We start from the raw sequence: 13,823 nt of genomic DNA, 5'->3' as shown, positions 1-13,823 counted from the left end.
CGCTATGAAGGCCAGCATCCCATTCGCCTTCCTGACCACCTGCTGCACCTGCAAGCTGGGTTTTTGCGACTCATGCACAAGGACCCCGAGGTCCCTCTGCACCGTCGCCTGCTGCAGTTTTTCGCCACGTAATAATCCTTCCTACTATTATTCCTACCAAAGTGGACCACCTCACACTTGCCAACATTAAATTCCATTTGTCATTTCCTGGCCCATTCGCCCAGCCTATCTAGATCCTTCTGCAGACTCTCCACACCCTCCGCACAATTTGCCGTTCCCCCAATCTTGGTGTCATCAGCAAATTTCGACACCCTACACTCGGTTCCCTCCTCCAGATCATCTATATAAATGGTAAAAAGCTGAGGCCCCAGCACCAACCCCTGGGGCACTCCACTAGTCACCATCCGCCAATCCGAATAGCACCCGTTGACCCCCACTCTCTGCCTCCTATTTGACAACCAATCCTCTATCCACGCTAACACCCTACCCCCAACTCCATGTCCCTCGACCTGCTGCAATAACCTCTTGTGAGGTGCTTTGTCAAACGCCTTCTGAAAATCTAGAAAGACCACATCCACCGGCTCTCCTCTATCCACTGCCCTAGACACATCCTCATAGAACTCCAGTAAATTTGTCAGACACGACTTCCCTTTAATGAAACCGTGCTGTGTCTGCTCTATCAAGCAATTCCCTTCAAGATGCCTCGCAATTTCCTCCTTAATGACAGATTCTAACATTTTACCTACCACAGACATTAAACTAACCGGCCTATAATTCCCCGCCTTTTGCCTGGCACCCTTCTTAAACAACGGCGTAACATTAGCCGTTTTCCAATCATCCGGCACTTCCCCGGAATCCAGCGACGTCTGGAAAATAACCACCAAGGCATCCACTATCACCTCCGCCATTTCTTTCAGAACCCTCGGATGCATTCCATCCGGTCCTGGGGACTTGTCCACATCAACCTTGACAAAACCAATAACTTTTATTTCCTGCTTTGTGAATTGACATGGTCAGTCATGTGATGTCAAAGTCTTTTCATAACCTCCCTCATTCCATTCCTTGACTTATTTTCTTCATAGGCATCCTGGCACTGCATGGATCACGTTTGATTGATTGATTGGAGTACATGCATCTCCTTACTTTCACTGATCTTGTTAACAGATCAAAGATAAAAGCATTACTTATATACTTTGTTTCTATATATTCCTTCAAATCAGATAAAAGAACAGCTTATTGTATTTAACATTCAATAATTCCACAATTTTACAAAGTCATTTCTTTCGTGTATTTCTTTAAACCTCATAGTAACGTCCAAGTCAAAACAGGATAGTATTCTTATCAAATCTTTTAAGTCATTATATTTCTATTTCTACTTTCTATTTATGTCACTAATAAGTCACTCATGTTATTTCTTTACACCTAGCTACGGCTGTAACACTACATTCTGCATTCCTTTCCTTCTCTATGTACAGTATGCTTTGTCTGTAGAACATAGAACAGTACAGCACAAACAGGTCCTTCGGCCCACAAGTTGCACTGATCATATCCCTACCTACCAGGCCTATATATAACTCTCAATCCCATTAAATCCCATGTACTCATTCAGAAGTCTCTTAAAAGACCCCAGCGAGTTCGCCTCTACCACCACCTACGCCAGCCGATTCCACTCACACATCACCCTCTGAGTGAAAAACTTACCCCTGATGTCTCCTCTGTACCTGCTCCCCAGCACCTTAAACCTGTGTCCTCTCATAGCGACCATTTCGGCCCTGGGAAACAGCCTCCGAGAATCCACCCTGTCTATACCTCTCAACATTTTATAAACCTCTATCAGGTCGCCTCTCAATCTTCGTCTCTCCAGGGAGAAGAGACCTAGCTCCCTCAACTTATCTTCACAAGGCATGCCTCCCAATCCAGGCAACATCCTTGTAAATCTCCTCTGCACCCTCTCAATAGCTTCCACATCCTTCTAGTCGTGAAGCAACCAGAACTGCACACGGTAGTCCAAGTGGGGTCTGACAAGGGTCTTATAAAGTTACAGCATTACCTCCCGACTCCTAAACTCAATCCCTCAATTAATGAAGGTTAGCACACCAATCGCCTTCTTGACCACATCCTCCACCTGCAAGGCCAATTTAAGAGTCCTATAGACCCAGACTCCAAGGTCCTTCTGCTCCTCAACACTACTAAGAGTCCTACCCTTGATATTGTACTCCTTCATCCATATATACTGTATAGTGCATAAGAAACGATACTTTTCACTGCATACTAATACATATGACAATAATAAGTCAAATCGAAATATTTTTGATTTACATCTCCTGGTATATTTGATGGTCCACGCTTAGTTGAGTTGATCAATCGCACACTGCTATGCTGTTTGAGTGCAATAAAGTTAGAATCCTAGAAAGGTCACGGTGCAGAAAGAGACAATTTATTCCAATGTGTGTGTGCTGGCCATAAAAGAGAAGAAAAGAAACTAGCTGTACATTTTAATCCCACTTTCCAGCCTTGCAGGTTACAGCACTTCTGATGCACATCCAGGGTTAAATGAGTTGAGCATTTCAACCTCAATCAACAACTTCCGCAGTAAACTCCAGGTGCCCACCATCTTCTTGCTGTCCCCTCTAATCCTTCTACCCATCACCTTAAGTCTACGTACCCTGCTAATTGAGCCGTCAGCTTTTGCCCCACTCCCATCAACCAATACATATATGTGGACACAATATGTTGATTTAGGTTCATTAATTTCTACAATGTGAGGAAAAATGATTATTAATGAAATGAGACAATATACACACAATTATTTGTTATAAAACATAAGTTCAATTCATAATGTTTGAATCTTAGAAATTAGAATAATACAAATTACAGTCAGTAAATTTATATAAATGTTTAATATACTTTGGCTAAATTGCTTTCTCCAATATTTTAAGAGATGCCATTCAACCTAACATGAACACATTTACCATAGAATTCCTACAGTGTAGAAGGAGGACACTTGGCGCATCAAGTCTGCACCGATTCCCCCTAAAAGAGCTCGCCACCAAAGGCCAACTCCACCACCCCCCTCCACACAACTCCACATTTCAATCATGATCAATCCACCCAACCTACACATCTTTAGACACTAACGTCAATCCACCTAATCTGCACTTCTTTGGATTGCTGGAGGAAGCCAGAGCATTCGGAGGAAACCCACACAGGCCCTTGGAGAATGTGCAAACTCCACACAGACAGTCACCCAAGCCAGGAATCGAATCAGATCCCTGGCGCTGTGAGGCAGGAATGTTAACCACTGTTAGAACATAAGAACATAAGAAATAGGAGCAGGAGTAGGCCATCTAGCCCTTCGAGCCTGCCCCGCCATTCAATAAGTTCGTGGCTGATCTGTCGTGGCTCAGTTCCACATTCCCGCACATTCCCGCCCTCTCCCCATAACCCTTAATCCCCTCTCTTATCAAAAACCCATCAACCCGCGTCTTAAAAATATTTAGCGAGGCAGCCTCCACCACTTCAACGGGCAGAGAATTCCAGAGATTCACCACCCTTTGAGTGAAGAAGTTCCTCCTCAACTCTGTTCTAAACCGCCCCCCCTTTATCTTGAGGCTATGGCCCCGAGTCCTACTATCCTTTCTGAGCGGGAAGAGTCTCTCCACCTCTATCCTATCCATCCCATTCATCATCTTATACGTCTCAATGAGATCTCCCCTCATTCTTCTAAACTCTAACGAGTACAAGCCTAATCTATTCAGCCTCTCCTCATAGCTCAACCCCCTCAACTCCGGCATCAGCCTAGTAAACCTCCTCTGCACTCCCTCCAAGGCTAAAATATCCTTGAGTAAGTACGGCGCCCAAAACTGCACACAGTACTCCAGCTGCGGCCTCACCAACGCCCTATACAGCCGCAGCAAGACCTCCTTACTTTTATATTCAATCCCCCTCGCGATGAAGGCCAGCATCCCATTCGCCTTCCTGACCACCTGCTGCACCTGCAAGCTGGGTTTTTGCGACTCATGCACAAGGACCCCGAGGTCCCTCTGCACCATCGCCTGCTGCAGTTTTTCTCCACGTAAGTAATAATCCTTCCTACCATTATTCCTAATACCTCTGATTAAAGAGTAGGAAAAGGAATTTGTTGTGAATACTTTAACAATATTAATGTTCATCTCTGTCTTACGTATAGGTTATAATTGTATACCAGAATCTTCACTATTTATTGTATAGAGGAGGATTTCCTGGATGATTCACAAGTCATCTTGCAGATAATTTCAGAGTTCACTGACTAGGTCATATCTGGAGTATTGCAAAATAGCAAATTGAGAAAATGTGCAACAGATGAAATTATAAGCCTGAGATCTTTACTTCCACTGTTTAAGTATCACATAGGATAATAAAGGGGGGAATCATGAAGGGTATTAGCTAATCCTAGATAATAAGTAGGATTTGGGAGTGGATGGTTACGCTCAACTAACTTTTAGATCTCTGATGAAATGAAAAATTTAATAAATATGATCTATTAGAATTTTGGGAAGGTTTTTGACACAGTCCCACATAATGGACTATTAAGTAAGTGCCTGCATTTCACTCCCAAATGGATGCACAGAGTTGGGAAATTTTCCATCTCCGCTTTCAATGATCAGAGACGGCACCTGTGCCAAGTTGGCATTGTCATGTTGGCATTGCCAGGTCAGCACTGCCACTGTGGGATAGTGCCAACCTGGCAATGCTAACATGCCAAGGAGGCAGTGCCAGGCCACTACCTGGCCATATCCCTTTCCCTTGGGGGCTATAGTCACCTTGACATCTCCAGGAGGATCCCCATGACAGGTTCATGTCTGGGTAAATAGGATTAAAGAGATGAATGGGTTGCTCAGGGATTGGTGCGGGAGGAATGGGTTTGAATTTATGGGGCATTGGCACCAGTATTGGGGCAGGTGGGACCTGTTCAGATGGGATGGTCTTGGTCTGAACCATGCTGGGACTAGAGTCCTGGTGAATCATATAACTAGGACTGTAGATAGGGCTTTAAACTAATTGGGCGGGGGGAGGGTGCAGGGGTGGGAGAAATTACACTGTCTAAAGTAAAAGAGAGGGTATGGGCGTGGGAAAATGTTGAGGATGTCCCAATAATAAAGGGAGTAGGGGACATGAGAAAGGTTGGTAGCATTCCTTCAAATAGGGTCCAGATAAAGGCTGGGATAAAGACACTTTACCTGAATGCACGAAGCATTCGGAACAAAGTGAATGAACTGGTGGCGCAGATCAGCACAAATGGATATGATCTGGTGGCCATTACGGAAAAGTGGTTGCAGGGAGACAGGGACTGGGAGCTGAATGTCCAGGGGTATCAAGTGTTTAGGAAGGATAGGCGGGAGGAAAAAGGGGGGTGGGGGGCGTAGCTCTGCTGATTAAGGATAGCATCAGGGTGGTAGTAAGGGAAAATATAGGCTCCAAAGAGCAGAACGTGGAATCGTTGTGGGTGGAGATAAGGAACAGTAAGGGGAGGAAGACGCTGGTGGGTGTGGTCTATAGGCCCCCAAATAATAACTTGGAGGTGGGGCGGGCTATAAACAAGCAAATAAATGATGCGTGCAGAAATGGAACGGCGATAATTATGGGGAATTTCAATCTGCATATTGATTGGTCGACCCATGTCGGACACGGTGGGCTTGAGGAAGAGTTCTTGGAATGCTGCCGGGATAGTTTCCTTGAACAGTGTGTGACGGAACCAACGAGGGAGCGAGCTATCTTCGATCTGGTGTTATTAACGAGGCAGGTAGAATTAGGGATCTTGTTGTGAGGGATCCCCTTGGGACGAGCGATCATTGTATGGTTGAGTTTTTGATGCAGATGGAGGATGAGAAAGTAAGGTCCCGAACCTGTGTCCTCTGTTTGAACAGAGGGGAGTACAATAGGATGAGTGTGGAATTGGCGAATGTAGATTGGGAGCGCAGATTGATCGGTAGGTCTGCTGAGGAACAGTGGAGGATCTTTAAGGAGATCTTTTTCGGTGCTCAGAAGAAATACATTACAATGGTAAGGAAGGAATGTAGGAGAAGGGATAATCAGCCGTGGTTATCGAAGGAAATAAAAGGAGAGTATTAAATTAAAAGTTGATACTTTTAGAGTGGCTAAAAGTAGTGGGCGAGTAGAAGAATGGGAGAGGTTTAAAAATCAACAAAGATTGACTAAGAAGTTGATAAAGAAAGGAAGGATAGACTATGAAGCTAAATTAGCACTAAATATAAAAAAGGACAGTAAGAGTTTTTACAAACATATAAAGAGGAGGAGGCTGGCTAGAGTGAATGTTGGACCTTTAGCGGATGAGAGGGGGGATTTAGTGGTGGGAGATGAGGAAATGGCTGAGGCCTTAAACAAGTTTTTTGCCTCGGTCTTCACGGAGGAGGAGGCAAATAGTTTGCCAGATATTAAAGATAGAAGGATGGTAGGAGTTGAGGGCCTGAATGCGATTACTGTCACTAGAGGGGTAGTGCTTGATCGACTAGCGGGACTGATAGTGGACAAGTCCCCAGCACTGGATGGAATGCATCCCAGGGTTCTGAAGGAAATGGCAGAGGTGATAGTAGATGCCTTAGTGATTATGTACCAAACTTCGCTGGATTCCGGGCAAGTGCCAGAAGATTGGAAAACAGCTAATGTTACGCCACTGTTTAAAAAAGGTAGCAGGCAAAAGGCAGGGAATTGTAGGCCGGTTAGTTTAACATCTGTTGTTGGAAAAATGCTTGAATCCGTCATCAAAGAAGAAATAGTGAGGCACCTAGAGAAGAATTGTTCGATAGAGCAGACACAGCACAGATTCATTAAGAGGAAGTCGTGTTTGATGAACTTATTGGAATTCTATGAGGATGTGACTAGTGCGGTAGACAGAGGGGAACCGCTGGATGTAGTGTTTCTTGATTTTCAAAAGGCGTTTGATAAGGTGTCGCACAAAAGGTTGCTTCAGAAGGTTAGGGGGCATGGAGTTGGGGGTAAGGTGTTAGCGTGGATAGAGGATTTGTTGTCTAATAGGAGGCAGAGAGTTGGCATCAATGGATGCTGTTCTGATTGGCGGTTGGTAACTAGTGGAGTGCCGCAGGGATCGGTGCTGGGGCCTCAGCTATTTACCATTTATATAGAAGATCTGGAGGAGGGGGCTGAGTGTAGGGTGACGAAATTTGCTGATGACACAAAGATAAGTGGAAAAGCAAATTGTGCGGAGGGTGTGGAAAGTCTGCAGAGGGATCTAGATAGGCTAAGCGAGTGGGCGAGGACCTGGCAGATGGAGTACAATGTTAGCAAGTGTGAGGTTATCCACTTTGGCAGGAATTATAGTAGGAGGGATTACTATTTAAAGGGCGAAAAGCTGCAGCATGCTACGGTGCAGAGGGACCTGGGGGTCCTTGTGCATGAGTCGCAAAAACCCAGTCTGCAGGTGCAGCAGGTGATCAAGAAGGCGGATGGAATGCTGGCCTTTATAGCGAGGGGGATAGGATATAAAAGCAGGGAGGTCTTGCTGCAACTGTACAGGGCATTGGTGAGGCCGCAGCTGGAGTACTGTGTGCAGTTTTGGTTGCCACACTTGTGCAAGGATATTTTGGCCTTGGAGGGAGTGCAGAGGAGGTTCACTAGGCTGATACCAGAGATGAGGGGGTTAGACTATGAAGAGAGACTAAATAGACTGGGTCTGTACTCGTTGGAATTTAGAAGGATGAGGGGGGATCTTATAGAGATGTATCAGATAATGAAAGGGATGGATAGAATAGAGGTAGAGAGATTCTTCCCGCTCAGAAAGGACAACAGGACTAGAGGGCACAGCCTCAAGATAAGGGGGGACAGTTTAGAACGGAGTTGAGGAGGAACATCTTCACTCAAAGGGTGGTGAATCTCTGGAATTCTCTGCCCGTTGATGTGGTAGAGGCTGCCTCGCTAAATATATTTAAGACACAGATAGATAGGTTTTTGGTAGGCAAGGGAATTAAGGGTTATAGGGAGAAAGTGGGAAAGTGGAACTGAGCCACTTCAGATCAGCCATGATCTTATTGAATGGCGGGCAGGCTCAAAGGGCTAGATGGCCTACTCTTGCTCCTACTTCTTATGTTCTTATGGATGAACCTGTTATATGTTTGAAGTTATTAAACTGGCAAGGTGAGGGCTCAATATCTGGCGAGTGGGCGGAGGGGTTAATTAGATACAAATATACTAAAATGTTTTGAAATCAGGTTCATGTCCATTCTGGGCAACACATGTCACAGTGGTTAGCACTGCTCCCAGCTCCGGGGACCTGGGTTCGGTTCCCACTTGGGTCACTGTCTCTGTGGGGTTTGCACATTCTCCCTGTGTCTGTGTGGGTTGCCTCTGGTTTCCTCCCACAGTTCAAAGATGTGCAGGTTAGGTTGATTGGCCATGCTAAATTGCCCACAGTGTCCTAGGATATGTAGGTTAAAGGGATTACTGGGGTAAATGTGTGGGGATAGGGCCTGGGGTGGGATTGTTGTCAGTGCAGTTTCAAAGGGCCAAATGGCCTCCTTCTGCACTGTAAGGTTTCAATGGGTATATTGAATTGCTAACCCAGGAAATGACAGTAGTTGAGGAAATTTTAAAATTACATCTACTCATTTTAATGAAGGATAACTTGAATGGACAAGCAGAAGGAGAAGAATATTAACATGTTTTTTCTGGGCAAAGGATCCATGAAAATTCAGGCTGATTAGCTAAATGAGAAAAAAGGGATTGCTTTACAGGTAAAAATAAATCTTGAAGATCAAAAGAAACTTGCGGAACATAATTATTATTTCTGATCAATTTAAAATGAAGGATGCAAAATTGGTGATCATTGGTCACTCTACAGCTTGACTGGGGCTGAGAGAGAATGAACGGGATTATTGGGCTCAAGGTGCAGTCATCAAAATTATGTTTACAGGAGATGTTCTATGTAACTGATAAAGTGGATAAAACTCCAAACTGAAAACTTGCATTCAAATTAAGAAGATTTGTTAGGTAAGGGAGATAAAAACTTGCCAAAGATGTTGCGCGCAATGTTACCTTCCGTTCACATCACACTCCTGCTGAAGCGAGGTCAGAGAATTTGGCAGCCAGTCAAATCTCCATTCACCGCACCAGGATAGGAAAATTTACTAACCACTGTGCCACCCATAATGGACAGGAACCTGATTTCAATATATTTTAGTATATTTGCATCTAATTAACCCACCTATTCCCCCCCCCCCAACCCGCCAGATATTGAGGCCTCACCTTGCTAGTTTAATAATTTCAAACTTATAATAGATTCATCCTGACATGAACCTGTCATGGGGATCCCCCTAGGGATGTGAACGGTGGGAAGATTCCAGCCACTAAATGATTGAATAATGCAATGAAAATCCAAAGCACTACAGAACGTACATTCAGTTTACGCATAATAACTTTGTTGAATGAAGAATGTTGCAATGAGGTCAAGTTCCTGTCCTATTGTGGACAAGGGGTGAAGGTGAAAAGGAAATAGGGAAGTTGCCAATGGTTGTATCTACTGGCAGCCTCACACAGCAGTATGAATGAACAATCTGTGAGTCGATCAGGTAATGGTTCAATGAACAATGACCTTTTCTTACTGCACACATTAATGATTTTATTCATTCAGCATAAACCAATTCTATCAGAACTTAACTTTTTCCCCAAATCAATAATTGTCAGTAAACACTCAGATAATTTGGAAACTATGTCGTGTGGTAATTTCGCACAAATAATTCATGTGTTCATTTCAAATTTCGCTACTATTTTAATGAAAGCTTTGAGCTATTTATTCCAAATGTCTCTATTAAACTAGCAAGACAAAATCAATTTCATTAAAGAATATTAATTCATAAGGAATATTATTCCATAGGGTCATTACCAAGCTAGTGGATACCTTCAATAAACACAGACAGGATGCCTTCAACTCTGCGCACCCATGGCTTTCAGGCTCACATACCTCTCAGTGCTGTTGATACACTCTGGAAGAGCAATGCTGCAGCCAAAGAGCATGATATGTTGATAGCAGCGCAAGAGATTAAGCTGACTGAAGAAACGGATGAGCATTTCCATGTCCGGGATGCTGAAGTTTGAAAGATAGGATGGCACAGCAGTCTGATTATAGGGCAGCATTTCACACAGGCCGTAACTTACATTGCTACAGACACCTGTAAGGCATAGATGGACAATATAATCAAGAATTACACTTTTCACTTTCTTAAAAGATACCTTATGCAAGAATCACATTTGAAGATGAAGACTCTCGGACATTTTTTGGCAAGATGTGCAAAATTATATGTTAAAAAGTTAACTAATGAATAGAGGCAAGCAAGTTTTGTAAACTGGCGGTTCTCAACTCTGTTAACAGACTTTCTGGAAGCCATCATTCTCAAAATGCAAAACTTATATTTTATTTGAATACATTCTAAATGGTCAACCAGTTCCAATATGTTCCTTGTGACAATGGAAATCATTAACTTGGAAACTTTTTTTTATTTCAATGGAAGTTTAACAACATACCTTACTGACCAATTAGAACTAGACTCTAATGGATTTCAATATGTAAGACAATTGTCAGAAATCTGCAGTTTCTAAAACACATCCTCTATGTATACATGTTACAAAAATGTACAGTAAATATTGAAAAAAGACAGCTCCATGCTGATTAGATAATAATAAATTGAATGCCCCCAATAATTGTTTTGAATATATGTTGATTAATGCATGCACAATTCTGAAATTCTGGCCAAAATATTAAAGTTATGAAAAAAAGATATACAATTAGTAGTACCACCAAAAATAATACCAATAAATTAACATCACAGATAATGTGAAACAGCCGTTCCTCTACTTGTTATCGTACCATGTTCATGATGATGAAATTAGCAGGGATTGTTCACTACACGGAGGTTGAATTTGTGTAGAGAAATTATGCTGTAACAGAGTAAATAGTAAATGGATTGTGGCAAATTTCAGGAGACATAAGCTGGAATTTTACCATCCCACCAGCCACCAAAATTGGAGTGGGCAAGGAGCAGACCGTGGAAAGGTCTGTTGACCTCGGGCAGGATTTTCCGGTTTTGGGGTGAACAAGGCCAGAAAATCCTGCCCACAGAATTTAATCCAGATAAGTGCAAAGTGATGCACTTAGAGAGAAACAACATGGACAGGCAGTATAATTTAAATGTAAATTTATTACTTTGAGGAAGATACAAGACCAAGGGACCTGCAGATGCATATTCACAAATTAGTTGATAAGGCAGTTGAGATAGAAGGCAGGATTTTTAGTTTTGTAAATAGGGACAATGAATACAAAAACAAGAAAGTAATATTAAGCCTCAACTAAAGGACTGCTCTACATTTCTGGGCACCATACTTTAGGAAGGATGTCGATGTTTGGATGAAGGTTATCTGGATAACATTAGGGATGTGAGACTTTTGTTGGAGAAACTTAGATTGTGGAGGAGAAGGTTTCCAAAAGGACAATTGGAGGGTATGGAAAGGTTCTTTGACAAAGAAAGATAACGTGTAAAATTGTAAGACTGAGCGCAAGGCAAATTAGATTTTAAAGTATTGAGCAATCAGATAGGTTTCCACCAGAGTCCCAGGTTTTCAAACTGGGGACAAAAAAGATATGAAAAATCACAAAGATAGATTCATCTAGAAACACAACCTGATATAAAAAGAGTCCAGAGTTAAACAAACTAGATGTTTAATAAAAGCTTTTTTAAAAAGTCTTGTCAGGTTCCCTGGATTTGATAAGAAGGTTGGCTGGGCTAAATACCTTTATTTCACAGAACAACTTTCTCCCAAATCCTCCTGAAACCTGACCATTGTTCCTGCAACTTTCTTAATCTGACGGTTCATTGTCAGATTAAGAAAGCTCCTGGCAGATTCCCCATGAATGCAAGTGTAATGACTTCAATCAGGCCATTGAGGTTGACCTATTGGAATATGAGCTCCTGGATGAAGGAGTCATGGGCCGGTTAGCTCAGTTGGTTAGAGCGTTGTGTTAATAATATTAATGTCGCGGGTTCAATCCCAGTGCTGGCCACACAAATAGATATCCCTGATTAAGGAGTAACTGAAGGGCCTATCAGGAAGTCTTTTCCTTGTATTTAATCAGGAGTGTCAGTTCCTCTGGCATTCCTAAAAGTAGACAGCTGACTTCTAGCACTCTGTGTACTACTGTTGGAATTGTAAATAAAGAGATTTTGGTAAAGGGACCTCTGCCTCCAAAGACTTATCGCAGGAAGCACATGAGTTCTGGCCAGTAATTTTTTTGAGTGCCAGAGCACTGCTAACCAAAAGGAGCTAGATATTTAAAGAGACAGAAGAACTCAAAACGGCATAAGAAAAATTACATTTAGGCCACAGCCTAGGAAAAGTTTACGAAGGTGAAATTTTGGGATGAAGGAGTGTGATGAAACCTCACTTTGGAGTTTTGGAGTCATTGTCCTGGACCAGGGAGGGATAAGAAAGGCAGGTGGGAAGGAAATAGATCAAGAGACTGACTCTGCCACCCAACTGGGATGTGTATGTGGCCAACAGAAAGAAAGGAGCAAGCCAACAAAGGACATTGAGAGGGGGTGAGGATAGGGCATTGATTCAGCAGGAAGGGGGAGGAGGGGCAGAGATAGGGCATTGGTTCAACAGGAGGTCTAACCATTCCATTGTCCCACCATTTCTGCTGCTATCCCAGTGACTTAGAGTGATATAATGGAGGAAGTTACAGCCAGTTATGTCTTATTTATTAAGTAATGGTGTAAAAACAGTAACTCAGGAAAAGATCTGCTCTGGTTACACTATGTCTTGAGATGAGCTAAAATCTAGCTGCAGGTTAAGTTTGGAAAATTGTTTTATTTTGCCAAGAGTTATTTTGTCAGATTCAGATGAAGAAGTTCAGTGTGGCTACTTTTAATTTATTTAATCAAAGCAGTGTTAATTTAAGTAGACCTTGACTAATTTAAATCATCAATTCAGTTAAGGGGTTTAATATTGCATCAGCAATTCAGATTGTTCCAATTCACCAAGAATCCAAATCAAACACTTATGGAACCGTTAGCCTTGAGAAGCATATAACCAGCCTTATGACTACAATTGCTGAAGTCTTTTTCATTGCTGACACTACAGTACATTTGCCAATCTTATTGGATCAAGTACATAAATATGAATCCTGGCTTAAAAAAGATCTATTGAACTAGCTGCTCCACAGAGTTTGTTTACAACTGGTAGCACAACATAGTGGGGATGTTGTGTGTAGTTAAACTGAAAAAGTGATTCAATTTATGCAGTATTTCATCATCAGTGAAGGTACTAGTTAAGCTTAGATAGATCTGCAAATTTTTATTGATATACCAATATTTTTTGAGAATAATCACAGATTCGGTATCTTTTTAAAGTTACAGTTATATATGATAACCCCGATAGTTTCCATAGAATCGCTACAGTATAGAAGGTGGCCATTCGACCCATCAAGTTTGCACTGATTCTCCAAAACAGCGTCTTACACAGGTCCATACTCCTGCCTTATCTCCATGACCCCATGCATTTACTTTGGCTAATCCACCTAAACTATACATCTTTGGACACTAAGAGGCAATTTAACATGGCCAATCATCTAACCTGCACATCTTTTCATAAACTTAAACATACTTTAACTTGATACACATAATTAGAAAGCAATGCCTTTACTGTTTGTGAATAAGTTGATTAATAGGCAATATATTCGTTATCATTTTTTGCTGGCAGGTACAAGTTGGAAGGTATCCAAGGAAGTATTGAGCCAGCAAAGGTCATTTGAACCATCA

At 42.3% G+C, this 13,823-nt stretch overlaps 1 protein-coding gene across 4 annotated transcripts in view; it reads right to left on the bottom strand.

The window, feature by feature from the left end:
- corin (corin, serine peptidase) overlaps window positions 1–13,823 on the bottom strand; it is a 224,597-nt gene that overhangs the window by 167,166 nt on the left and 43,608 nt on the right. For all 4 annotated transcript variants that reach the window (XM_080188007.1, XM_080188029.1, XM_080188022.1 and 1 more), the window contains exon 4: window positions 9,974–10,181. In XM_080188007.1, the coding sequence (XP_080044133.1) occupies window positions 9,974–10,181 (208 nt within the window). The remainder of the gene's footprint in view (window positions 1–9,973; window positions 10,182–13,823) is intronic.

The sequence above is a fragment of the Carcharhinus amblyrhynchos genome, chromosome 1 (genome assembly GCF_965287045.1).
Source record: "Carcharhinus amblyrhynchos chromosome 1, sCarAmb.v2.hapA, whole genome shotgun sequence".
In the NCBI taxonomy this organism is placed as follows: Eukaryota; Metazoa; Chordata; class Chondrichthyes; order Carcharhiniformes; family Carcharhinidae; genus Carcharhinus; species Carcharhinus amblyrhynchos.
The sequence above is the reverse complement of the archived record's forward strand: the minus strand, read 5'-3'. Positions and strand labels throughout refer to the sequence as shown.